General features: G+C 43.7%; 1 protein-coding gene across 8 annotated transcripts in view; it reads left to right on the top strand.

Annotated features, from left to right (window-relative positions):
- Positions 1-24,486, top strand: part of CEP112 (centrosomal protein 112) — a 362,242-nt gene extending 337,756 nt beyond the window's left edge. For 7 of the 8 annotated variants that reach the window (XM_073311622.2, XM_073311620.2, XM_073311619.2 and 4 more), the window contains one exon: positions 24,399-24,486. In XM_073311622.2, the coding sequence (XP_073167723.1) occupies positions 24,399-24,426 (28 nt within the window). In that variant the 3' untranslated portion in view covers positions 24,427-24,486. The remainder of the gene's footprint in view (positions 1-24,398) is intronic. The other variant, XR_012154913.2, reaches the window with a different exon arrangement.
- The last annotated feature ends 52 nt before the right edge of the window (positions 24,487-24,538 follow it).

Genomic DNA, 24,538 nt, shown 5'->3' with positions numbered 1-24,538 from the left:
GGTGCTCCAGGGTGTGCACCATAGTACCTATGTCCCATCTGGGAGCACCACAGCTATGCAGACATAATGCCTACTGCAGATGTAGCTTGGTTGATGGAAGAATGCTTCCATTAACCTGGCTACCATTGCTCAGGGAGAGGTGGCATTCCTGCAGAAATGGAAAAAGCCCTTCTATCACCATAGTCTGCATCTACACTGTGGGGTTACAGCAGCATAGCTGTGTCCCTGTAGCACCCAGAGTGTAAACAAGGCCTTAGTCTTTAATCTGTACCAATAGTGCATTCTTTATTAACTGGAAACAGGTTCATATAAGCTGCTCTGTATTCTGATGTTAGGTACATGTTTGTGTAATGACAGGACAATGGCACATTGCTTAAGTCCATGGAATTTTTGTTGTTGTCTAAAGTTACATCTGGAATAATAAGCAGTGATTTTAGCATTTCTAGTGTGCTTTTAATGAGTCTATTGTCAGTTACACAGATGGGGGGAAATGAACCAGACCCAACATTAAAAGATATGTTAGGAGATGCCCACAGCAAGCCCTGACTTGCAAATTTAGATTTGCACAAAATATAGTTCTTTTGGAAAATTACAGTGCCTGTAACTTTGGTTGCTTACTCAGTTTGGTGCAAGACATCCAGGATTCCCCACCCCAAAGGACCACGTATATCCCACTGCCACCACCTTGCTTGTCTGACCTGAGATGCACTAGCTTTTCCAGAGAAGAACAACTCCATGTCATTTGAATGACAGACATATTACACAGCTCTCATTTAATTGACCGCAAAACCTCAATACATGGGGTGCAAATGACATGAGAAAAGGGCCATTCGTCTTCTCCACTGTTGGAAACCTATATTTCCATAATTTTCAAGCTAAAGCTTTCATGCATGATAAAGACAATAGAGCATTCTCTTTTCAGTGTGCATGGGAATTGCGTGCATAACTCTCATTAACATTAATGGAAGTTATATGTGCAGCCAGAGGAAAACAAGCCCATAAATGTATCACTAATATAACCTTGAGAACTGCCGTTTGGATTATAGTTTAGATTTACACCACCTCTGCTGCAGGGGGGCTGGAACAATTTGTACAGCGGGGCTGCTGAGAGCCAATGAACCAAACTGTAAACACTGTATATAACGGAAACCACTTCAAGCCAAGGGGTGCGGCAGCACTCCCAGCACCCATAGTTCCAGCCCCTAGGCTCTGCATTATTCTGTTCCTCTCCGGTGCTGGCTCCTGGTGTTACTTATAACAGGGTTTTAGCTATTGGTGCTTTTTAGAAGACAGAGATACCCCAAATATAAATGATCATTTCTCAAAACAAATGCCTCTCAGTAAGAGAAAATTGCAGAAATAAAATTCACAGTTAGGATCTAGGAGGTTACATCTTCTATCCCTCTGTTGTAGGGTTTTCTACAGTGCCCATCACTGTATTATCTAACCGTTTCTAATTAGTAATTACTAATTAACTGAACAGTTTATAGGAACACCTTTTTTGGGGTGGGCGTGAGGGAGAGCGTATATTAGAATTTGCCTTTGTAACAAGCACCGTAAGAGCTTTTCCAGTGTCTAAAAACCATCAAGAGAACATTTTACATAGTGTACAAACTAAGGAAACTGGAGGGATCTGGGGAGGGTAAAGGGTGGTTTTAGGGAGCCTGGAAGGGGCCTTCATTACTCTTATGAATAGGCTCAGACTTTTTTACACTAGGCTTTTATCTAAAGAACCCTCTTTCCCACCACCCTTCCATTTCTAACACTGGTGCAGCTTTACTAATGGTGGGACCAAGTGTCAGTCCTTTCAACCACTCTGTCACATAGACCTACGTGGAGCCAGTTTAGATTTTATGGTGCTTAGTTCCACAGCTGCCAATTGAAGTCCTGTCTACACTAGCACTCTCACCACTGCTACTACTGGTGGGAAGCTTTTCACAATGAAGGCTGGTGTAGACACAGCTGTTGGCATCTACAGAACATTACTACTATAGGTTTCAGTGGAACTATTCACGGTAGTAAACTCTGTGTAGGTAGCAAGGGTTTGCTGGGTGGTGGGGGGATTAGATTGTAAAATCTTTTGTGTAAGGACCATCTTTTTGTTGTTTGTACAGCACCTAGCACAGTGGGGGCCTGATGCATGACTGGAGCTCCTAGATGCTACCACAACACAAATACATACTAATTTATTATTAATGTTAAGAGTCTTTCTAGTCTTTGATGCATTCATTGTGCCCGCAAACTGTGCAAATGAGACGAACCTTCAAATGTTTCCCTTCTTGCAACCTTTTCAAATATGTCACTTGCTCGATCTACCAAAGCTCTTTGCATCTGGATTGCTCAGAATATTCTAGCAAGCTGTGGTTAAGCACCTAGTGGCTATAAATAGATGAGCTTAAATTCCCATGTCCTGTACTGGTAATACCTACAATAGCAGAATAGAACGATAATTAATAATAAAGCTTTGCATGACCATAGCACCTTCTGTCTGGTGGCCTGAGGGCATTTTTCAACCATTAAGATTGAGATTATTATTGTTATCCCCATTGCACAGAGGAAGGAAGTGAGGCACACAGAGGTTGCAGTGCAAGTCAATGGTCCAACCTAGAATATAAACCAGATATCTTCTGAGTCACAGTCCTGTGCTTTCACCACTAGACCTCATTTTACGATTTCAATGCCGTACAATCACATTTTTAAAAAAAACCTTAAATGCGGTTGCAGCAAAAAATAATGTAGAACATTGCTTGACCAGCCAATGTGAGCGAGGGCTAAACTACCTTTTAAATGCATGTTGTTGTGATCAAAACTGGGTCAGATCTAGTTAAAATAAACCATGTCGGGGGGGGGGGGGATCCTCCATGTTCCAAATATCTGGTTTTAAATTAAAATCTACCACTCCAAGTCTGGGAATGTTTGTTTTTAAAGTTACTATAGGCCCTACAGGAACACCTATTTGATTCTACTTTGAAATGCTGCAGGAACATTTAGTTGGTGGTTTCCAAGGTGGTGACGGTGGTATTAGCAATGATGCCAAAGCACAATGATTATTTGGGCAAGATAACAAGAGACATAGGTTAAATTTGCTCTTAAAGAAAACAAAAGGCGTATTAATTTCAACTCCATTCAAAACACAGGGATGAGAAACCCAGAGTCTGATTTTTCTGTAGTTTTACCCCTAATGTAACACTATTGTGCCAGATCCTAAGATGCTGTAAATCAATGTAGCTTCATGGACTTTAATGGAATTACATCACTTCAGTCCAGTTGGTGTGTGGCCCATTGACTTCAATGGAGTTACTCCTGATTTACATTACTGTAGTCTGTAACAAAGGAGAATCAAGTCCCCAATCTCCTGCCACATGAGAACAGCTACAGAGGGTTAATGATTTCCAGCCTTGTAAGAATGTATTAGAAATCATAGGTTTCAGAGGAACAGCCGTGTTAGTCTGTATTCGCAAAAAGAAAAGGAGTACTTGTGGCACCTTAGAGACTAACCAATTTATTTGAGCATGAGCTTTCGTGAGCTGTAGCTCACGAAAGCTCATGCTCAAATAAATTGGTTAGTCTCTAAGGTGCCACAAGTACTCCTTTTCTTTTTTAGAAATCATAGGCAGTAAAGAAGGTATTAAAACAATTTTTGGATGCTCTCTCCCTCTCAATATTATGGTTTGCACTAAAAAAAAAAATCGATGATTCTTAACAAAAGATATGTCCAAACAGCAATCTGTGTGTCCTGTCTGGGGATATATCGACTCAACACTTACCAAGCTTCCCCTAGCTTTACTGAAAAGGTGAAACAAAAGTGCCAATGTTAATTATTTAACCTCGCTTTTAAGGACTTTAGTGAAGGTTTTCCGCAGGGGAAGAACATACCTTCTGTATAATCAATAGGGCTTTGGCAGGGAGGGCATTGGCCATGTAAGAAATTAATGAAGAATTGAGATAAACTGGGGTGGTCGTGGGGGAAATGCAACCCCAGTGCTGTGCAACCTTTTGTTACCATTTTGCAGTCCTTCGACATGGAAGGAACTGTCTAGTGCTGACAATGGGCCCAATCCTGCCATTCTTACTCAGGCAAAACTGCCACTGAAGTCAGTAAGACTATCCTCATTTCAAGTAGTGAGTGAAAGCAAAATGGCATCATGTTGTAACCGTTGGGAGACAGCAGCTTTATAACTGAGTCCCCAGACCTTGTTGCACCTGTGAAGTAGGTCAGCTGGCCCCACAGCAGCATGTTTCCACTGCCATGAAAGGCCAGCACAGTTTTCTGACCCTAGAGGTCCAGGATGAAATCCTAGCCCCATTGAAGTCAATGGCAAAACTTACTTTGACTTCCACAGGGCTAGGATTTTAACCCCAGGATCTAACCAAGTTCATTCTGTCTGAAGATGCAAATTTAGAAACCAGAATGAGTGATGATTTAGGTTAAATGAGGTTCGTTAGCCCGACCCCCATCTCCTTTTGATTCGGGGGGGGGAGAGGGGTGTATGTGTGTCAGATTTTTACAACACAAATTCTATCATCAACAGTGGCCAGTTATCCAAAAGAGTCCGCCTTTGTTTTTACAGTAGTTAGGGACCCTCCCTCGGCTCCAAGTATAAGTAGAGAAGAGATAATATTTAATCCACTTTGGTTTACCTGCCAGTGACACATTTTGTGATGGTGGAATCAAGCCATCCTCTGTTGGTTAGTGTGGAACTTTACTACATTCTCACATACTATGTAAGGCACACGCCGGCTGCGGGTCAGCAATAATCTCCTACTAACTGATACTGGTCTACACAGACTCAGGGTCGCTGCTGTCATCCCATTGTTTCTAAGGCAGACTGTCCAGGTGAATTATTTATAGCATCAGCCACAAGAGGTTAGATTCCAAGAGGTGTTTAGTAGATTCAACTTCTATGGAGCGCAAGCAGGATTAGCCAAGATATTTCTGATTCCAGGATCAGGCCTACAGAATTCCTGAACTCAGCACATTTCACGTGTTCTCCTCAACGGTGGGAGAACCTGCCCTTTGGCAATATGATACTCTCTGTTCATGTTTGTTCACTTTGTATTTTACCAGCTCATTTTTTCAGGACTATCCAACCACTATCTTTTATTTTTTTGGGGCGGGGGGCTGGAGGTCCTCTTAGCTCTCCTGGCACTTCCTTCAATTGAGAGGTGCCCGTGATATTCCTCCTGGTGATCTCTCCAACAGCACATGCTTTGTTCCAGATAAAGGTGCTGATCTTGCAACTAGCTATGTACAACGGGCTCCATGCAGTGGTCTGCTCTGTGGAACCACTTGGAGGATTTGCTTCTGCAGTGGTCATCTACTCACTCCTTTTTATACTTAGTAAGTGAAAATTACAGCCTAATTTAAAAAAAAAAAATCTTAATGATGCCTTGCTGGTCTGGCTTGTGAGAAGGCAGATTATTGGAATCAGACAAGACTCCAGCACTCTGAGGCGCTCTCCAGGCTGGTGCCTTGTACATTTCCATATCATATCAGCTAACAATAATTGAATAGATAAGAAGAAACAAAACAAAACACAGACAGCAGGTATAATTTTAGGGTTCTGAGATTTGATAGGGTCCCTACAAACAACCGTGCAAAGGTCTTTCCTTAACATCCAGAAGTCTTCCTGCAGTCAGTAAAATCTGTTAGATAGAACTTGATGGTTGGCCCCTCATCTTTTCAATATCTTTCCAATATCATCCTTTGGCTGTCAGGATCCTGTTTGTCCAGATATGCTTCAATTTCCATCTTCTTTGGCACTCACCTGGGAGGCCCATTGGCAGAAGTTAGTCAAAATGGGATATGCGCCAGCACGTTTAGAAATCCTCACAATTTTTCAAGTTGCTGGCTTTCCTGTACCAAATATCAGCCCCATCATATGACCGCCTCAGTGTATCAGCACAAGTCTTGTGTAGACTGGCCAGAGCTAGCTCACCATCATCATTCTAAACAAATTCAGCAGGCTTACTATTTCTCCATTTTATTTATTAATTATTCCTGAATGTCAGTGACCATTGCTAATGTACCTGGATGGTTCAATCATGAAAAACAATAATTTACAAAACCCATGCAGGAGCTCGCCATCATTTGGTGAGGTTCACAGTTAATCAAGGAGCTTTTAAATGATCAAACAGTCAACTGGAAACTGAAACTTACTGAAATGAAGACAATTTGCGCAGCTACATCTCATTCACGCCTTTTTGCCGGATGCCTAGGCCCAAAGATGCAGAGAGCATGGCGTAATGGTTAAAGCATAGCACTTGCATCCTAGGTGGCCTAGATTCCATTCCCAATTCTAAATGACTGGCTGCATGTCTTTGAGCCAAGTTACTTATCCTCCCAGTGTGTGTTTTCCTGTCTACAAAGGATTACCTATCGTATCTGGATGCTATGAGATCGAAATCATATGATGGGTGAAGTTCACCCTGTGAAGAGGGTCCGCACAGGTCTATGGACCCATTAAACCCCACTTTTGCCCTATTTTGTGCACTTAAGTAGAGGATAGGCATTGTGCTGGTCCTTTGCACAGGCGTGAAATTTGCCCTAATGCCTGTAAAAGACTTTGATGGATGGTGCTAAAGAAGTACTATTCATGATCAAAAAAGGCCTCTTGATTCTTTCCAGTGAACACACCCGTTCCAGCACAGGAAGGGTTAAGTTTTATGCTGCAACTGCAAAGCCCAATTTCTTTATTTCCTGTTAATGACATTATTGCCTACATAAAACCATTGGAACATGTTTCTTTCATTTGTTTAATTTCAAGTTCTGAGCACACGAGCTGGAAACTATGTTTAATAGTTAAACTCAAAACATTTGGATTTCCTTTCCTTTCTGTGATTTTCAGTAAGACTTAGCTGAATTTTTAAGTAACCATTTTTTACACAGCTATAGAAGCCAGCCGGCAAACAAAAGGGATTATAGTGCAGCATCAAATCACATCAGTTAAGGCTAGTAACACATCATATATTTCGCTTCCTCCATAATCTTGCCAAGATCTCATCAGACCCTTCTTGTTACCAAACAGAACAAATTCACCCTTCCATAAGGCAGGGTGTCCAGCCCTTTCAGAAGGAAAGCCAGGCCTCTGTTTGCACTATGCACATAAGAACACTTTCCCTTAACATGCATGGAAAATATGTTCCTGTTTCCATGAACAAACAGGATGGAATGTTACCTTAGTCCCTTCCTGCCCCTCATTGGCAATGGCATTCCCTTTACCTTCTGATCTTTAGACTTGCCATTGCTCTCCTACTGCAATTCTCTTGCCAAATTCTCGCTGTTTCATGAAGTGCTCCATTAAGTCAGGATAAAATGGGAACACAGATTTATTTAAAAAATTTATTAATTTTTAATAGCAGAAAATCCGGTGTCCTCTTGTTAGAACAGGGTATGTGGATCTAAACGCCTTTGAATATCAAGGGGAAACCTCAGATTTGAAACTGTGCTCATGGTTTTGTTTCAGGTCAGATCCAGATAGCTAGGGATCTATTTTCTGGTTCTGAATACATCGGAAACCTAACAAAGACAGATGATTTTAGCCCTCATAACATGATGGAAATTTCACAAGCGCTGATTACATGAGATTTCCTCCACTCGAGATGCCCGGCCTAATGATCTAGTTGCCAGTTGGGGCTGTAATCTCTCCAAAACAACTTGTGAGGTTTTGGTGGGCACTGAACCCTAACCAATAACCCAGCTTAAAACTGTTCTGGATCCAGACTCAAAGAGACAGTCTCCTTTGCACATCTGTACCCAAAGAGCCAAATTTATGCCTCATGGGAATACACTGGAGCCAGTGAAGATCCTCCAGGAATTAAAGTGGCCAGGAATGTCTGTAGTCTCCAAAGGTTTAACTCATAGTACCTGCCACCAATTAGGCAAGACTCAGTTATTTATCCTGTTGAACAGAATCACTGGATACCACTCTGCCATTGCAGCCATATGGCCTGATCCAAAGCCCGTTGAAGTCAATGGGTATCTTTTCACTGGCTTCAAAGGCCTTTGGGTCACGTCAGGCGAGCAACAAATTCTGCTCTTGGATATGCATGTGGAGCACATCACTTCAATGGAACCCAAGTGGACACGCTCAAGGGCAAAATTTGGCCCCAAGATGGAGAGTTCAGTCACTGGTTGTTACCTTGTGAACAGAAAGTATGTAGCATAGCTAGCTAGTATTAGCATAGAGCCCGATTCTGCACCCCTTTCTCCAATGGAGTAGCACTTACCTATGCAAATAGTCCTACTGAAGCCAAAACTTGAGTGGTGTTTGTCATAAGGGTTGAAGAATTCATCTTATAGTAGTTACTTGTAAAATAAGAAGCTAGTTAAATGGGTTAAGTGTATTAAATAGCTAGTCTGTGTCGGGGGAGGAGTACATGAATGAATGAATGAATGAATCATGGAAACTTGGTCACAAATGTCTTCGTTCCCCATTCTGTCCCCAAACCTCATTTCCAATCAATATTCCACACAGGTGAAGGAAACAGTTCAAAAATGTTAATAGATAGCAAAGGGCTTGTGTGCTTTATCAGCTGCTATAGAATGTTTAATGATGATACGGTGCCCCTTTTAAGTCTAAAAATGCGGCCAAGAGTGAGCAGATAGCAGGGAATGTTTTCAACAAAACGTCAAGGAAAATGTCTCTGTGTTGGGGGCTGGAAGTGTTAAAAGGATTATAGTAAGAGAAAAATGTATCAGACCTATCTGGTAGGACTCAGTAACAAAGGTATGTTCGCTTATGAAACAAACTTCAAATCCCATAAATCTAGTTGTGTGTTTCCTTCTCTTATATTTGAGTCTCTTTCATAATCCTTTTTCCTCTGCTGTAAATGTCTATCTGCATGTATAATGCTCTTCACTTGTAAACTGACTGCTTTAGAGAGAGAGAGAGAAAGAGAGAGTATACATACAGATAATCAGGTTTGCACTTATTAAACTAATGATGTGAAACTAACCCCCCCCCCAAAAAAAAAAGGAAGGAAGGAAGGAAGGAATAACTTCAAAGGTATTAGCTCACATGTGCGATGCAAACCTCATGTCTTCTATATACATGGCCTTCCTCTTATTTTGATCAAGTCTGTTCCCAACACTTCTGTTGAACTACTTGCAGGCCTTTGATCTTTTTATCAACATGACCACCAGTCAGAATACTGAAGCTTGCATAGCATATGACAGTGCATATGACATCATGTGTGAATAACACAGCTTTTCGGTTTAGATTTTACTGTCATTTTTCTTCCCTGGGCTGCTCTTTTTCCTTTAGTCTCATGCAGAAATGTACCATTCTTTAATAATGGTTCACACCCTGCACTTTTTCATCCAGAGATCCCGATACACTTCACAAAAGTGGGAAGAGTAAATAGTTCTACCCTTTTCACACACCCACACATTCTCTCTCTCTCTGTCAGGTGGGGACAACAAGGTACAGAGAAGCTTGGCACAAATGGGATTGTGCAGGAGCGTTTTGACCTGCCTTATGGGACCTAGGAAAGCCAGGATACTTGTCACCACTGGAGGCGAGGTGACAAGGGTTTAGAGAGCTGAGGATGGACAGGATCTGAGACAGTCAGCAGCTAGGAGCACACTCATCTTTCCCCTTCCAGCCTCAAAACTTCTCATCCTAAACAGAGACTTTAGCTCACTAGGCAGGCAACTGCATTTCTCCTTGACCTAACAGGGTAGACACTCCTCGCAGCCATGCAAACAGCTCTCGTGAAGAGCATCTCTCCTTCCCACATGCCCCTCTGTCGCACACTCTTTCCAGATACATGCACAATGAAATGACCCAACTGGGGGGCATTTGCCTCTGCTGAGGCTTAGTTTCCCTGTTGTGCCCCCTGCTGCTGGATGTAATTGTGCATACCAGCTAGTAAGAGGCAGGAGAGTGCGCTTAAAATTTTCCAATATGTACTGTGGTAGCAAACATGCTCAATGTTACACGATGGAAGCAGGTGGCATGCTATTAGCCCTGGGGCTCAGCAGAGGCATCTGTGCCCTGTCTCAGTATTTCAGGTGGTTAGAGGAGGCATCATGGAGAGAAAGGTCAAGGGGGAGTCACACAGGGGACAGAGCAAGGACTCCATAAGCCAGCACCTGTGCTGGTGGCTTTTTGGTGGGGTGGGAGATGCTTTCATTTTGCTGCTCTTTCTGAGTCTGCAGCCCCAGGTGGCTGCCTGTCTAACCCAGGCACTGGTTATTTACAACACATAAACTGATTCCAGAGATTTTGACTTAATTAAATAGAGAATAAAATGACCTGGTGATTGATGGACGTGCCAGGCACTTTATGTCTCTCATGTGTTTTGATGAAGGGCTGGAGTGCTGAGTTTACTGCAGAACTTGGAAGGCCAAACTACTTCTCTCTTAACAAGATGAACTTTACAACAAACAGTGCAGCTATATTGTCCACAGCCTATGCCCTTCTGTGAATTGATTCATGTCCTGCAGGTGGTACCTCCTTAGGGCTGATCTAAGGATCAGCTCTCAACCAGTCTGGTGCCCTCTTCTGTCAGTTATTCAAGCTGTGACCCTTCTCTCGCTCTCTTCACAACTCAGCCCTCCGGCCACATCACTATATAGTCGTTCCCTTCGAGGGTAACAAAGTCTTTCCAGTTCAGCTGTCCAGTTGGGGTCTCCAACACTCCTTTGCCACTTTCCCTACCTCACAGGGAAACCCAGGCCAACCCTCTACACTGGGTTCCCTTCCAGCCCAACAAGCAGCCAAGGTTTGCATAGTCCTACCCTGGGCTGCTATTTCCCTGGGCTTCTTCCTACCTGGTCCTCTCAGGCTTTCTTTCCCCACAGCTCCTCTGCGGTGCAGAGGGCTTATACTCCCTCTCCCTACAATGCCCAGAGAGCAACTGCAGACTCTTTCTGCAGCAAACTTCCTGGATTTATAATCTAGCCTACTCCTACTCCTCTGTGCTTCTTGTTCAGTTAGGTCTGGCTGTCTTCCCAGTGCACCTAGCCATCTTAACCCCTTCAGAGGCTGATGTAGAGTGAACTCCCCATCACACCTTCTTCAACAGGGATAACAGAAGGCATTTTCAGGGGAAGAAAAACAGCTGCTATAGATATACTCCAACTTTTCAATATTTTTCATTAGTAGAAAATACATAGCACCAAATTCCATGGTGAAATAATAGCTATCTATGTTGTATACACCCACAAAATATACCAAGTAGGGACAAGTTTCATTGCTTGGTTTCACACACTCACTTCGATCATTCTTTGTTTTTGATAATGGAGTTACTTCTCTAGAGCAGGGCTTGTAACTAAATGACTTATATAGCTTAGTTGGAAGAGCAGACTGCCTCCATGGATAGAAGCTTGGTAGAGTAAGCTGGCTGACTTGGCAGCTAAAGAGCAGGTAATGTTTCAGAGAAAAGGGACCTCAGGCAAATTTGAAAACATTTGGTACAACTGTTTAGAAATCTTTGGTTAATTCCTAGTGGATGGAAACCAAGATATCACTGTCCTTCCCACTCTCTTGCCCCACTTACTTCATTTCCTTTCCCTCCCTTTCCATTTTTGTTCTTTTAGTCTTTTTTGTTTGTTCTCTCCTTATTTTTAGTGGGGGGGAATCAATAAAATATAAATTTAATAAAATATCGTGAGTAGAACTAGGCTTAAAAACCCTGTTAAGGTGGAAGAAGTAGTCTAGTGGATGGCCACTTGACTATGATGCAGGAGACCTTGGTTCAAGTCTTGACTACCATTGTTTTGCTGGATGACCTTGGGCAAGTGACTTACCCTCCCTGTGGCCCAGTTTCCCCATCTGTAAATGGGGATAATGATACTCACTGTCACAGTTCATAGAATCATAGGACTGGAAGGAAACTTGAGAGGTCATCTAGTCCAGTCCCCTGTACTCGTGGCAGGACTAAGTATTATCTAGAGTAGACCATCCCTGATAGGTGTTTGTCTAACCTGCTCTTAAAAATCTCCAATGATGGAGACTCCACAACCTCCCTAGGCAATTTATTCTAGTGTTTAACCACCCTGACAGGAAGTTTTTCCTAATGTCCAACCTAAACCTCCCTTGCTGCAATTTAAAGCCATTGCTCCTTGTCCTATCCTCAGAGATTAAGAAGAACAATTCTTCTCCCTCCTCCTTGTATGTACTTGAAAACTGTTATGTCCCCCTCAGTCTTCTCTTCTCCAAACTAAACAAACACAGTTTTTCCAATCTTCCTACATAGGTCATGTTTTCTAGACCTTTAATAATTTTTGTTGCTCTTTTCTGGACTTTCTCCAATTTGTCCACATCTTTCCTGAAATGTGGCTTCCAGAACTAGACACGATACTCCAGTTGAGGCCTAATCAGCATGGAGTAGAGCAGAAGAATTACTTCTCGTGTATTGCTTACAATGCTTCTGTTAATACATCCCAGAATGATGTTTGCTTTTTTTGCAACAGTGCATAGGGCAACTGCTCCAATATTCCCCCTCTATCCAGCAAGGGCACATGCTTGAAGGCTTCCTGTTCCTCAGCCGTCACCTCTTTTGGATGGAGACATGCATCTCTCTTACTCCTGATGGATTCTTCCAGGCTGTGCAGCACCCCGCCCCCCCACACCGTGAGTTCCCCTGCAAGTCTGACTACACAGTCAGGCCTGCTCTGCCTTCTCCTCAGAGGCTATAAATGGCATAATTATCCATTAGATGTAAATTATCATGCAGCTTTTCCTAAGCAAGCACATTTATTCTTAGGGTGAAAGCATTACAGAGAAAACATACTAAAACAAAGAAAAAACCTGCACACATGCTACGTAGCTTAACAGAGATCAGCCCAACTCCAATAAGGGCCTGGACAGTGGTCAGTCCTTCTGTGGTCACAAGTTCATAACAGCTGTTAGACTCAGAGGATTAGAAGGGACCACGAGGATCATCTAGTCTAACCCACTGCAAAGATGCAGGATTTGATGTGTCTAAACCATTGAAGACAGATGGCTATACAGCCTCCTTTTGAAAACCTCCAGTGAAGAAGCTGCCACGACTTCCCAAGGCAGTCTGTTCCATTGCTCTACTGTTCTTACAGTTAGGAAGTGTTTCCTGAGATATAATCTAAATCTGCTATGCTGTAGTTTGAACCCAGTGCCTCTTGTCCCTCCCGCCCCCTGTGGCAAGAGAGAACAACTTTTCTCCATCTTTTTATAGCAGCCTTTCAAGTATTTGAAAACCGCTATCATGTTGTCCCTTAATCTCATCTTTTTCAAACTAAACATACCCAGTTCCTCCAGCCTTTGCTCATATGGCTTGCATTCCATCCCTTTGATCATCTTTGTCACTCGCCTCTGGATCCTTTCCAGTTTCTCTACCTCCTTTCTAAACATTGGTGACCAAAATTGGACCCAGTACTCCAGCTGAGGCCTAACCAGCACCAAGTAGAGCATGCTATGCCTCTGTTAATGCAACCTAAAATTGTATTTGCTTTTTTTTGCAAAAGCATCATATAGCTGACTCATGTTGAGGTTGGGATCCACCACAACTCCCAGATCCTTGCAGTGGTGCTGCCAAGTCAGTTATCCCCCATTCTGCATTTGGTTTGTCTTCCTGAAGTGCAGCGCCTTCCATTTGTCTTCGTTTAATTTAATTTTATCATGTATATCCCAGTTCTCCCATTTATCAGAATCTGAATTTTAGCTCTAGCCACCAAAGTGTTGGTAAGCCCCCTAGCTTTGTGACCTCTGCAAAGTTGATCTCTAGTCCTCCATCCAGGTCATTAATAAAGATGTTACGCAACACCGGACCCCGAACAGATCCCTGTGGAGCCCCACTTGAGACCTCCCTCCAATCTGACATCATTCCATTAATGGTTACTCTTTGTTTGCGGTTGTTTAACCAATTATGTGTCCACTTAATAGTAGTTCTGCCAAGCCCGCGTTTCTCCAGCTAACTTATCAGAATGTCCTGTGGGACTGTGTCAAAAGCCTTGCTGAAGTCCCGGTATATTATGTCCCACCTTCCTTGGTGACATGCCCCTACTTCTATGCCCTGTATGTATCCCTTTTGGTTTTTAGATAGCTCAAATATGCTCCTTTGGGCAGCCACATTGGCCTCCTGTGCCTCTGCCTTGGAATAGTCTCATGTTGAGCCTCCAGGATTACATCTTTTATGAACTGCCAGCCCCCTTTGACTCATTTTCTGTTAGATCAGAACAAGCATCCACATGAATAGATCAAGTTTTTCCAAGTCTTTCCCAGAATGATTGGGGCCCCTTTTGAACAGAAGGTCTCCTTCGTTTACTGGATCAGAAAGCAAGCCCTGAGATGATTTAAACTCAGGCTATTTATCCAAAAGCCCTTTGTCTGTTGGCCTCTGGAGAATCCAGTTTGAACTAGTCTAGGCAAGCTTCCCTAGGAGATGGTACCTTTGTAGAGGTGTTACAACCTGAGTGAATTTGCCTAATCACCCCTCCACTGTTCTTAATTCCTGGAGAAGCTGTGGTTTCCATCCTCCAGGGAATTATGTACAATCACTGGCCCACAATGGTATGTAAACTTAATTCAATAAGGTTGAACTGAATTCAGTAAGAGTTGTCCAAGATATTGCAGGAAGCTGCCATATTTCTCACACTGACTTCCTTTGCGAAGCAGTTTGAGCTCTATGGATGAAAAGTGCTATATAAGACCTAGGTATTATTATTTCTCAAAGCCTTAAGATGTGATTGTGCAGTGGTGCTCTTCACATCATTGTTCTTTCCAGGAAGCACAAGGTGCAGAACACTTAAAACGAATGCTGGCCATAAAAGGCAATTGCTTAGGATGCTGGTTATGTGTTTTCTTCTAAACAAAAATGAGCCAGATCCTCAGCCGGTGTAAATCACGGAATGACACAATTTAAACCAGATGAAGGTCTGGCTAATAATTTGTCCTCTATTGCTTTTGTGAAAATCAGAGCTAGGGTCTAATTTAGCATCTTGCGAAACATCCACAAAACTGCTCCTCCCAACGATACTGGGAGGTGTCACAACTAATCAAGTTGTCCTTGAGCAGGTGCACAGCTTCAGCTAGGTTTGAGCTGAGAAATGCAACAAGGCATTAGAAATTCTAGGAGGCCAGAAGCAGCTTGATCAAATATGTCATCACAGACAGGGATATTCCAAGGTGAAAACAGTTTTTTAAAACGACCAAATTTAGATCTCTTAGTTTGATTATACCCATAAATAACTATGGTTAGGAGAGCTGACCAGAACTGCACTGGTGTAGTCTTTTGAGATTCAGCATTAGTGGCATTTGACCTACTTTTATGCGGGAAGGCAACTACCTGGAGACATCTCTTTCAGAGTGAGACGCCAACGAAGCAACTGCCTTGTGGGCAGAGAAGACATTGATGGAGCAAATGTCTGAAAGTTAACTAGGGAAAGTTTACACAATGGTTTAGAACATTTTTGTGTTATAATGGGCCCTCTGACTGTTGTTTGGCCTCATTGCTAGCATTACACAGAACCACTGAAAGCAGAGATGAAGAAACCTGATTTGATCAACTACTTGAGTTCCTAAAAAAGTACAATATTTTTCCCTACAAAATTTTTTCCCCTCTGCTCCAAGGAGGCTTCCTGGAAAAATTCCCTTTTTTCCCATAAGCTGATTTCAAGCTCTTTGCCCTAGATGTAAATGCCATGTCCATAATGTCAGAGGGGGTTAGCATGTTTGGCTGCCACTGCTTAAACAGCCCTTTTTGTCACTTTATGACACTTTCACTGTGGCGTTATATAAAATGCAGGACGTAAGGTGCTATGAAGTGAATATAAATTGTTAATTTTGCTATCTGTTCAGTGTGGGAATTCAGATTCAACTGTAGGTTGGTGAATCACAGGAAAAATCAAAGATATCCAGTTTCCTTGGTAGCTGTAGTAGCTACCTGAACATTGAAGCTTTCCTGTAGGCTATAAACAAGGATTTCCACAATGCCAGATACTGGTAAAGATGAAGGAAACTCTCGAAGTTTTCTACTTGTACCCATCATTGCCTATTTATTTAATCAGTCTAGTTCTAAGTATACGCTAGCAGTATATGTACCCAGCATGTTTACACATCACAGATGATAATGAGAGAATATTTTATTATAAGGTTACAAAGTTTTCATCGACATGACTTGGGGATGTTCACATTACCCAACAGTGGCAAATCATGCATGACTCATGCAGGATTGTTCCCAGGTTCCAATATTCTGGCTTGTCCTTAACACCAAGCTACCTTCTTTATGATGAGTCCAACTGTCCAGGTTTTAGGGGGAGAGGGATGTGGGAACTAAGATGTTTGTAAAACCTTTCAGAGTTTCCCAAGTTACCTGGCCCATCTAGCCCAATTCCAGCTTGAGGTTGGAGGGGAACTGAGTCCCTAACTGGGCATGCATAAAAGTGTGCTTGTCTCTTTGCAAATGTGGCCCACGGTGACTGTTTTGGAGGACAATGATGGTCAAGTAGCGCTAAGTGATATTAAAAAAAACAAAAACCCAAGTCTGTGTTACTGTATATTGGCCCCTGTGCTGTGTCACCCTCCAGGTATCATTTCCAGGGCAAGGGCAGCGTTATTACATGAGGGCTGTCTGCCAAAATGGCCACTATTTGTTTAAAATACACTTTTACAAAAATTGCATTTTTGAGAAGCTAAACTGTGAAAATGATGCCTGGAGAATTCTTTGAAAGGGGGCGTGTCTTGTCTCACACATGTTTGTAATGCTTCGAACCCACTAGAACAGAATTCTAGTACAGCACATGATGCTGTTTCAGCCAATCAGACTAGAGTATATAGTCTGGATAATTAAATGGATGTTACCCATGTACGACCTTAGAGCTCCAGTTCTTCCCCTGTGAATGATTTAACCACAAGAGTTAGTAAATAGGAGAGAGAGCTTTTTATGTCCGAATTTCTGGTTCAAAGTCAGTCCAGGAGATAGGTATCTAGAAGCTACTTATTACCTTCTGATGGTTGTTTGGTGTCTTATGTGAAAAGACTTTGGTGATCTCAGTCTAATCCCTAATCAACAGGTGTCCCCATCGAAAATCTCACCACTGGAATGGACAATGAGATAAGAGTTGTAAACGATTCAGGGAAGGGGCCATCTTTTTATTATATGCTTGTAGTGCCTGGCACAATGGGGCCTTGATCCATGACTCAGCACTAACCACAACAAATAATAATAATAATAATACCACATGTCTTGTAGAGAGAGTTCCTCCAGCTCAGAGTTGAAGCACAACAGTGGGGCAGCCATAGAGAAGCTTACTGTACCTCCCCTGTGGATAGAAGAACTCCAACTTCCAGGGTGGAAAAACTGGAAATCCCCTTAAATTTTATTTTGTTTTCAACTGAAATGACACCAACAACCTCCCATGATGCCCAGGAGATGCATATATTAATATGTGACTGTGTTAGATACCCGGTTCCTGTGCTATTCAAGATTCAGCCAGCAGATAGCTAATCAACAAATGCGCTCTTCAAGAGGCACCAATCTCTTAGTACCTTGGACCTATAGCTCAGGCCTAGGGCCACTGGAACACGGGCTCTTCATTGACTTATTTGTAATCTTCCAAGAGGTGGTGGTCAGGGCTGGGAGGAAGCCATGCAAAGGTCTCAAAACCACAGGTCAAGGGAAATAGCTTGTTTAGCAATACAATTAGTTACAGATATTGCAAACCTAAAATGTGTTTTTAAAGTGTATAAAAGGGAAGAGGAAAAGATGCAGGCCTTGTCTGGGAAGATTCTTACAGGGACACTCTCACTTTAATGAGCATAATTTAACTTACTATTGTCACAACTATCATCTAATATTAAGTGAAAGAGATTAGAGAAAAAAATATTTATTTCTTTTGTTTTTTTTCCCTCCAGTTTGCTCTGCGGCTTGACCACGCTTGTTATAATTTTCTCAGGTTCCCCTGTATAATCAGTTAGGGCCTGGGGCTGTGAACTCATAAGCACATAGGTAACTTAGCGGAGTAGAGCAGCTGTCTTCCACAGGACGACTCATATATGTAAGTGCTTGCAGGCCTGGGCCCTTTGCCCGTTTCTTCATTGTTTGTGCGGGATATTTAACACAGGGCCTGATTTCAGACGATGAGCATCCTCAAGTCCAGCTGAAGGCAGTGGGAGCTGTCAGGTGCCCAGCACTTCTGAAAACCAGGCCCGTAAGGAACAATCTGTTCCACCTTGCATTTAGCTGTGATACTCCTTACCCTTCCCACACCTGAAGCAGAGCTTGGTGGAGCTCAGAAGCTTTACCGATGGACGTTGGTCCAATGAAAGATATCACCTCTCTCAGGTCCTTAAAGAAACAGGTGTGATTGTAGAATTGACAGGGGAGCATAGGGGTAGGTGCACTATTTCAAACTGCTTCCCAGTCTTTACTACTACTTCTTCTTTTTTTTTTTTTTTTAAACGGATGAAAGGGGCAGTGCCTCTTTGATGTTTAAAACCAGGGACACACACACACCTTCCCCTGGGACTCCTCCTGCAACAGGGCTGCAGAGAAGAGCAGGATTCCCATATATACTTCTGCCCCTCCAGGTCCCACCCACCCAGACCTTACGCTTTGCTTATAGCGGCTGACCTTTGCGTTTCCCCGCCGATCGCAAGGGATCGCCCAGCACCCACCCTCTTCCTGCCTCCCCCCACCTGCCAGGAGCAGACTCATTCATGAAAGGCAGCGCCTCCCCCGCACGCCCGACTGCAAATGTATCAATCGCCGGCATGTGGCTCTCGCCCCGCTGACTGTCCAATCAGAGAAGCCGGGGGAGGGCGAGGGGCCAATGGGAAGTGTCCGAGGGACACACACCAGCTGCCTGATCGAACTGGAGCTGTCAAACCTCATGCCCCCTGGGAGAGATCGCTCCTCCCCAGGGTTTTTTCTTTGACACCCTCGGACCTGCAGAGAGGCACTAAGACAAAGTATCATGCACGGGCACGGAGGGGAGGGGTGTGTGTGTGTAATCATCCATTCCCCACTCAGAAATAAACGCCCCCCCCCTCCACAAAACAATTATTCCTCCCCCCCCCACCCCCACCGTCTGGCGCTTATGGCACCCCCATTCCTCCACCCCACTCACTGATTATTCCCCGCACAGAAAATGCCCGAGCTCCTCAGGCTGATTATCCCCCCAAATACCCCAGTGCCACGTGTTGATTGTAGCCCCCAAAATATGCACCACTGACTAGTCCCCTGCCTATAATGTTTTCTTGCCCCTTGCACTTGGTACTTCAGGTCTGTAAATTAAACCCAAACATTAGAGACAACTTAAGGGTTCCACCAACTTTCCCACCAGGGCATGAAATGTAAATCTTTCCCCTGGCCCATAAAGCCTAGTGGTGGCACTTCAATGACACGCTTCGTTGGTTAGCTTTGATTTTACAGAAATAAGCGGCCAGATCCTCAGGAGGTATACATTGGCACACATCCAGGAGGCTCCCTGTTTATACCAGCTGGGGGTGTGGCTCTTGACTTCAATGGAGCTACCAGCTGAGGATCTGGCCCCATTGATTTCAAGGAAGCTATGCCAACTAACATCCGTGGGGATCTGGCCCCATTGTCTTCAGTGGATATGCACTAGCTGGGCATCCAGCCCAAGGTCGTTTTGAAGAAAGAACCCTCCAGGGACAAAGTACGTTTCTGTATTAGCAGCATTGTTTCCATCGTATTTCCCCCACTTACTCCCAAACCTAACCAAAAATGCACCAGTTACTGTTTACATCTGGCCAGTGGCCTTCACTGATGGTGAACAAACGAGAAAGACTGCTCCAGACTCCGGGTACTGGAGACAGGCTGATGGAAATTCTACATAATTGCTATTTGCCTTGCCTCCACTATGTATACTTTGGGGAGGAGAGGGGGAATGTATGCAGAGCAGAGAGAGATGCAAGTCTTGTAGTTAAAAGTTAGTTTGAAAGGCTAATAACAGGTTGCATGTAGCTTTTGCATTTCCAAGGGATTGTCATAAATTACATTCACAAAAAAGAAGCTGGTGTTTGAAAAGCATAGCCCATGTGCTGTTTTTAATTGCCTTGCAGTGCCAGCCCTGCCCTGCAGCAGTCACCATTCTAGACACTGACTTCTCTGCACACGTGCATTTTCAAAAATGTTGGCATCTAAATCCAGTGGTCTGATGTTCAGCCTTTTCCACTGAGAACAAATGGGGGCTGAGCACTTTTCAAAATTCAGCCCTTGATGCATATAGGAACGTTCTGACCATAACATATTTTCCTTAGATTGTGAGCTCCTTGGACTGTCCTTTTTAAGAGCTGGGGCACTGCTGTAAATAAATAAGTACATGTAATAATGCATGCAACTCAGTGCACATGAATAGTCCTATTGAGCCTACCCACGTGAGTAAAGTTACTTACATGCATAAATATTTGAAGGATGAGGACTTTACATCATATACTCTTTGGGCAGGGACTCTGCCTTTGTGTGTACTGGGACAAAGCACTGTGAGTGAACCTGTTTGGGGCCTCTGGGCTGAATCATAATCTAAAAAATAACAAGGAAAATCTGATTACAAAGTTTCTTCATGCCCTCAAGGAAAAACCACCAGTTGCCTTGTTTTGGCCATGCAGAGGGAAGTTTTGCCTGCTTTTGTTCATTCCCTTAAAAAAAATCTAAAATATGCATTCTGTGTTACCTAGATGGGGACAGGAAAATTTTTTCAATACATTAAAAGCTGCAACAATAAAGTTCACATTGAAAATGGGACTGGCCCTTCCACTTAGGACAGGGGTGTTCTGGTTCTGCCCTTCCCCCCAAAATAAACATATCTGAGTAAGGGGGGAAAGGAGTCAGTGTAGCCTATAATGTGGGACTCAGGTGACGTGAGTTCTAATCCCAGCTCTATCCCTGGCCTGCTGGGTGACCTTAGGTGAGTCCCTTTACCTCCCTGTACGTTTTACTTTCCCCATCTGCAAAATGAGGGTGGTGATTTACTTGACCTCCCTTTATAAAGTGTGTTGAGACCTCCTGATGAAGTGTCATGCAAGAGCTAAGCCTGGGGGAGAGAAGGGGGACTGGATGAGGAATACGGGTTTGGGGTCCAATCTCTAATTGAAGCCTTTTGTATAAAGTTAAAAAAACCCATTCTGTGTCTGTTTAATATTTCACATATGCGGAGGGAGGGATGTGAACACAGCTTAAGCCAGAGTTCAGTTTATGTGCCAGTTATATTACAATCAGATATTGCTTAATTAGGATGCGGCCTGAAAACAGGCATTTTGGATGATTAAAAGGGACCCATTTTCTCTTAACAGAAACAGGGGGGTTTTTTTTGTTTTTTTTTTAAGTTTATATATATACACACACACATATATATATACCGCAGAAAAATTTCAAATTTCGTTTCCTCCCGAACTAAAGGTGACCAGGAAAATAAATGCAATAAGCTGTTGGTTGACATTGTCCAAGGGGGCGAGAGTTCAAGAACAACCGATACCTGTCTGACTGGTGGCAAAGCAGAGACGCAGCGCGGGGGGGGGCAGGCACAGGCTGAGGGAGCGTTGAACGGGTTAAAGCCGGCAGCCGCCGTGGTGAAGGGGGGTTGCCTGTCCCTTTAAGGCTCCGGCAGCATTGCAGGGATAACACGATTGGGGCGGCAGGATCACTTACTTCTGACGTTCCAAAGCCTGGGGGAGTTGGCTGGAGATTGTTTCCCTTTGATAAGGTCCTGGCAACTTAGTAACAACTCAAGAGATGGGGGGGAAAAAAAAAATAATTCCAAGTCTAAAAAGCTTTCATTTAAAAAAAAAAAAAGCGCAACATAATAATAAAAAAAATAAAATAAAATCCTCCTTTGGGAAAGAATGATCTCCGGCTGTGTGCCAGGCTGCCCCGGGAGTCCCTGGCGCAATGGTGCAACAGGAAGCTGAGGCGCGTATGGGGTGGGTGAGGTGGGGTTGTTGGGTTTTTTTTTTTCGGTGGTGGGGAGGGGGGAGGTGTTGCAGAAAGGCGCTTATCTCCCTTGCAGGACCGTTCTCTCGGTTCTTCACTTTGATGTGCACAGTTAAACCCACAGCTCAGTGTTTGTTGGAATAGCCTGGAGGACATTTGGTGCATGGAATGACTGCTTGAAACAGGACCTGAGTTGAAAGAAGGGGGGGGGGTCAGGAGAAGGAGGGAGGGATCAGATCTTTTGTATTTTTTAAAGGGGGGGGGTTGGTAGAAGGAGAGGATCGCACTGAACTCTTTTTGCTTTTACTCACACATTCCGTGCAGCCCGCTTCTGCCAATGCTCTCAGATGCTATTGCAAAGCCGGAGAGGAGGAGGAGGAAGAAGAAAATATAGGGGGGAGTGGGGGGGGGGGCAAGCGGCGCAACATTGCGGCTACTTTTGGTGGGAAAGGGCAGGGGGGCGGGCGGGGGGTTGTTTTAAGGAGGAACGGAGCGGCGGCGGCGCGGAGAGAACTACGGGGATCAATGGTAAGTTGCAAAAGAATGTATGTGTGATCCTCGCGCGGCCCCCCCGCGCTCTGCTCCCTCTCCGGGGCGCTTTGATGTGCTCTTCGCTGGGGCTTTGAAGTTTTAAGGAAAGCTATTTATGTGCTAGCTATGGGCAAGCCGGGCTGGGCTGGGCTGACACCGGAGTGGGTTTTATTTTGTTTTTGAATGATGTCGCAAAAATCGAGATCTCGGTGCCTTTTTATCTGCCAGAGGGGCGAAGCTTTTATTTTATGGGCATGGTGGGGAAAGGGAGGCAGACATAGTAGGATGCATTTTTGTTAAAGGTGGATGTGGTGAGAATGAGATCTCTCTCTCCTCTTCCCCCCCCTCCTTCTCCATACCCCTCCCACACCCCCTCCGCACCCCCTGTGAACTCCAAAGAGGCGCTGCACGCTTAGTTAGGGGTCAGTTGTTGCACAGGACTCGGAGGAAGCAAGTAGCTTAGGACTCTCTCTCTCTCTCTAAGATCTCTTTCCAACCTCTCATTTCTCTGCCCGTCGCCATTTCTGGAGCAGGTTTTTTTTATTATTATTTGGCAGGATTGTCCTTTGTGGGCTTGGCGCCTCCTGGATTTGTTTCTTCCCTGCTTTAGTTTTTATTTTTGGAGGGTCTCTTTTTTTTCTTTTCTTTTTTTTTTTTTGGTTGCAGGAGGGGTGGTTGGGTGTATTTATTTTTGCTTTAAGGTGGGGAGCAGGGGGCTGAGCTTGGAGGAGATGAGAGCCCAGGCACGGGATGCCTGCAGCAATCAGGTACATTATAGACAAGGAGGAGGCTCTCGCTCTCTCTCTCTTCCTCCTCCTTTTCTGCAAACGGGACTCGATATTGCAAGACTGATGATAATAGGGGTGACATATTGAACTGCTTGTTTATGTGTGTGTGAATTTCTGCTTGGGTTTGTGCAGCAAAGAAAAAAGCCAGGAACTCAGTTCACGCTTTCTGATTAGTTTGAGAGCCTTTCACATGCTTATTAAACCAGCTTTTTATTGGATGGAAGCAGGTTTTATTAAAACTGTAGAGAAGCTTTTAAAAATCATTCTGCAACCGTGTAGTGAGTGTTTACTTTTTATTGATCTTTTTTTTTTGTGAAACCTATAGCCAGATTTAGTTAATTTCACATTTACCTTCTAATGATGGAAACTTGTTCTAATAAAAAAAGTCACTAGTGAGTCAGCCTTTGGAGGCAAATGGGTTGGTGATTTTTTTTTCTTCTCTCTTTCAAACTTTTAACAAGTGCATATGCTTAACTTCTCCAAATCCATGGGAGGTGTGTGGTTGGTTTTTTTTTTTTTTTTTGGAAGGTTTTAGTTAACTTCTGAAATGAGTCAGAACTGTTTTTAAAATGAAACATTGTAGTGATTTTTTTCCCCAAAAAAAGTCTTTCTGAACGTGCCGTTCCAAAACAGCATTCAGCATTGTGCTAGAAGGGCTTCTGGTGATCATAATCTAAATTTTTAAGGAGTGAGAGGAGAGGGGGGTAAAATGGAAACCAGATGCCGAGAAAGGCACGTCTTGTTCCCTGCCTTGAGTTATCTACAAAAAAGAGGCAAAATGGGGGGGGGGGGGGGATTTGTGTGTGCGCAAAACTGGTTTACCCTGCAGACAGCAGAACAGAGCCAAGTTTGTGTGTCTGATGCTATCACTGAGAGGGGAGAAGGTGACCTGTAGTTTTGTAAAGAGGGGTGTCTTCCCTGGAGACGGGTTTTGTAAATTGTGATTAGATATGCAGTGTAAGTGAAGGGTTAATTCTTTTCCTTTCCAGCCCCCCCCCCCCCCCCCCCCCCCGAAGTTAAAAGTGCGCTGGGAGTTCAGAAAAGCATATCTGATACTTTTGATTAACACTGTAGATAGCTGCGTTGCCTTTTTTTTTTTTTTGACTGAAGAGTTGAAAAGCCTGTTTACTTTTTGTCTTTGATGTTGGGTGGATCTGGTTTTGATTAGATCAATACTCTTTTCTTTTCTTTTTTTTTTTCCAGAAAGGAGGCTCAGAGGATCTCCTGCTGACTTGAGAGAGAGGCGCACACTCACACTCACACACACACACTCACACACACAGAGACAGAGGCAGATTGCTGAGGAACTTCAGGGGGAGGGGGGCGGAAAAACCCTACCAGAA

This window comes from Lepidochelys kempii, chromosome 14 (assembly GCF_965140285.1).
Source record: "Lepidochelys kempii isolate rLepKem1 chromosome 14, rLepKem1.hap1, whole genome shotgun sequence".
Classification (NCBI taxonomy): domain Eukaryota; kingdom Metazoa; phylum Chordata; order Testudines; family Cheloniidae; genus Lepidochelys; species Lepidochelys kempii.
The sequence above is the reverse complement of the archived record's forward strand: the minus strand, read 5'-3'. Positions and strand labels throughout refer to the sequence as shown.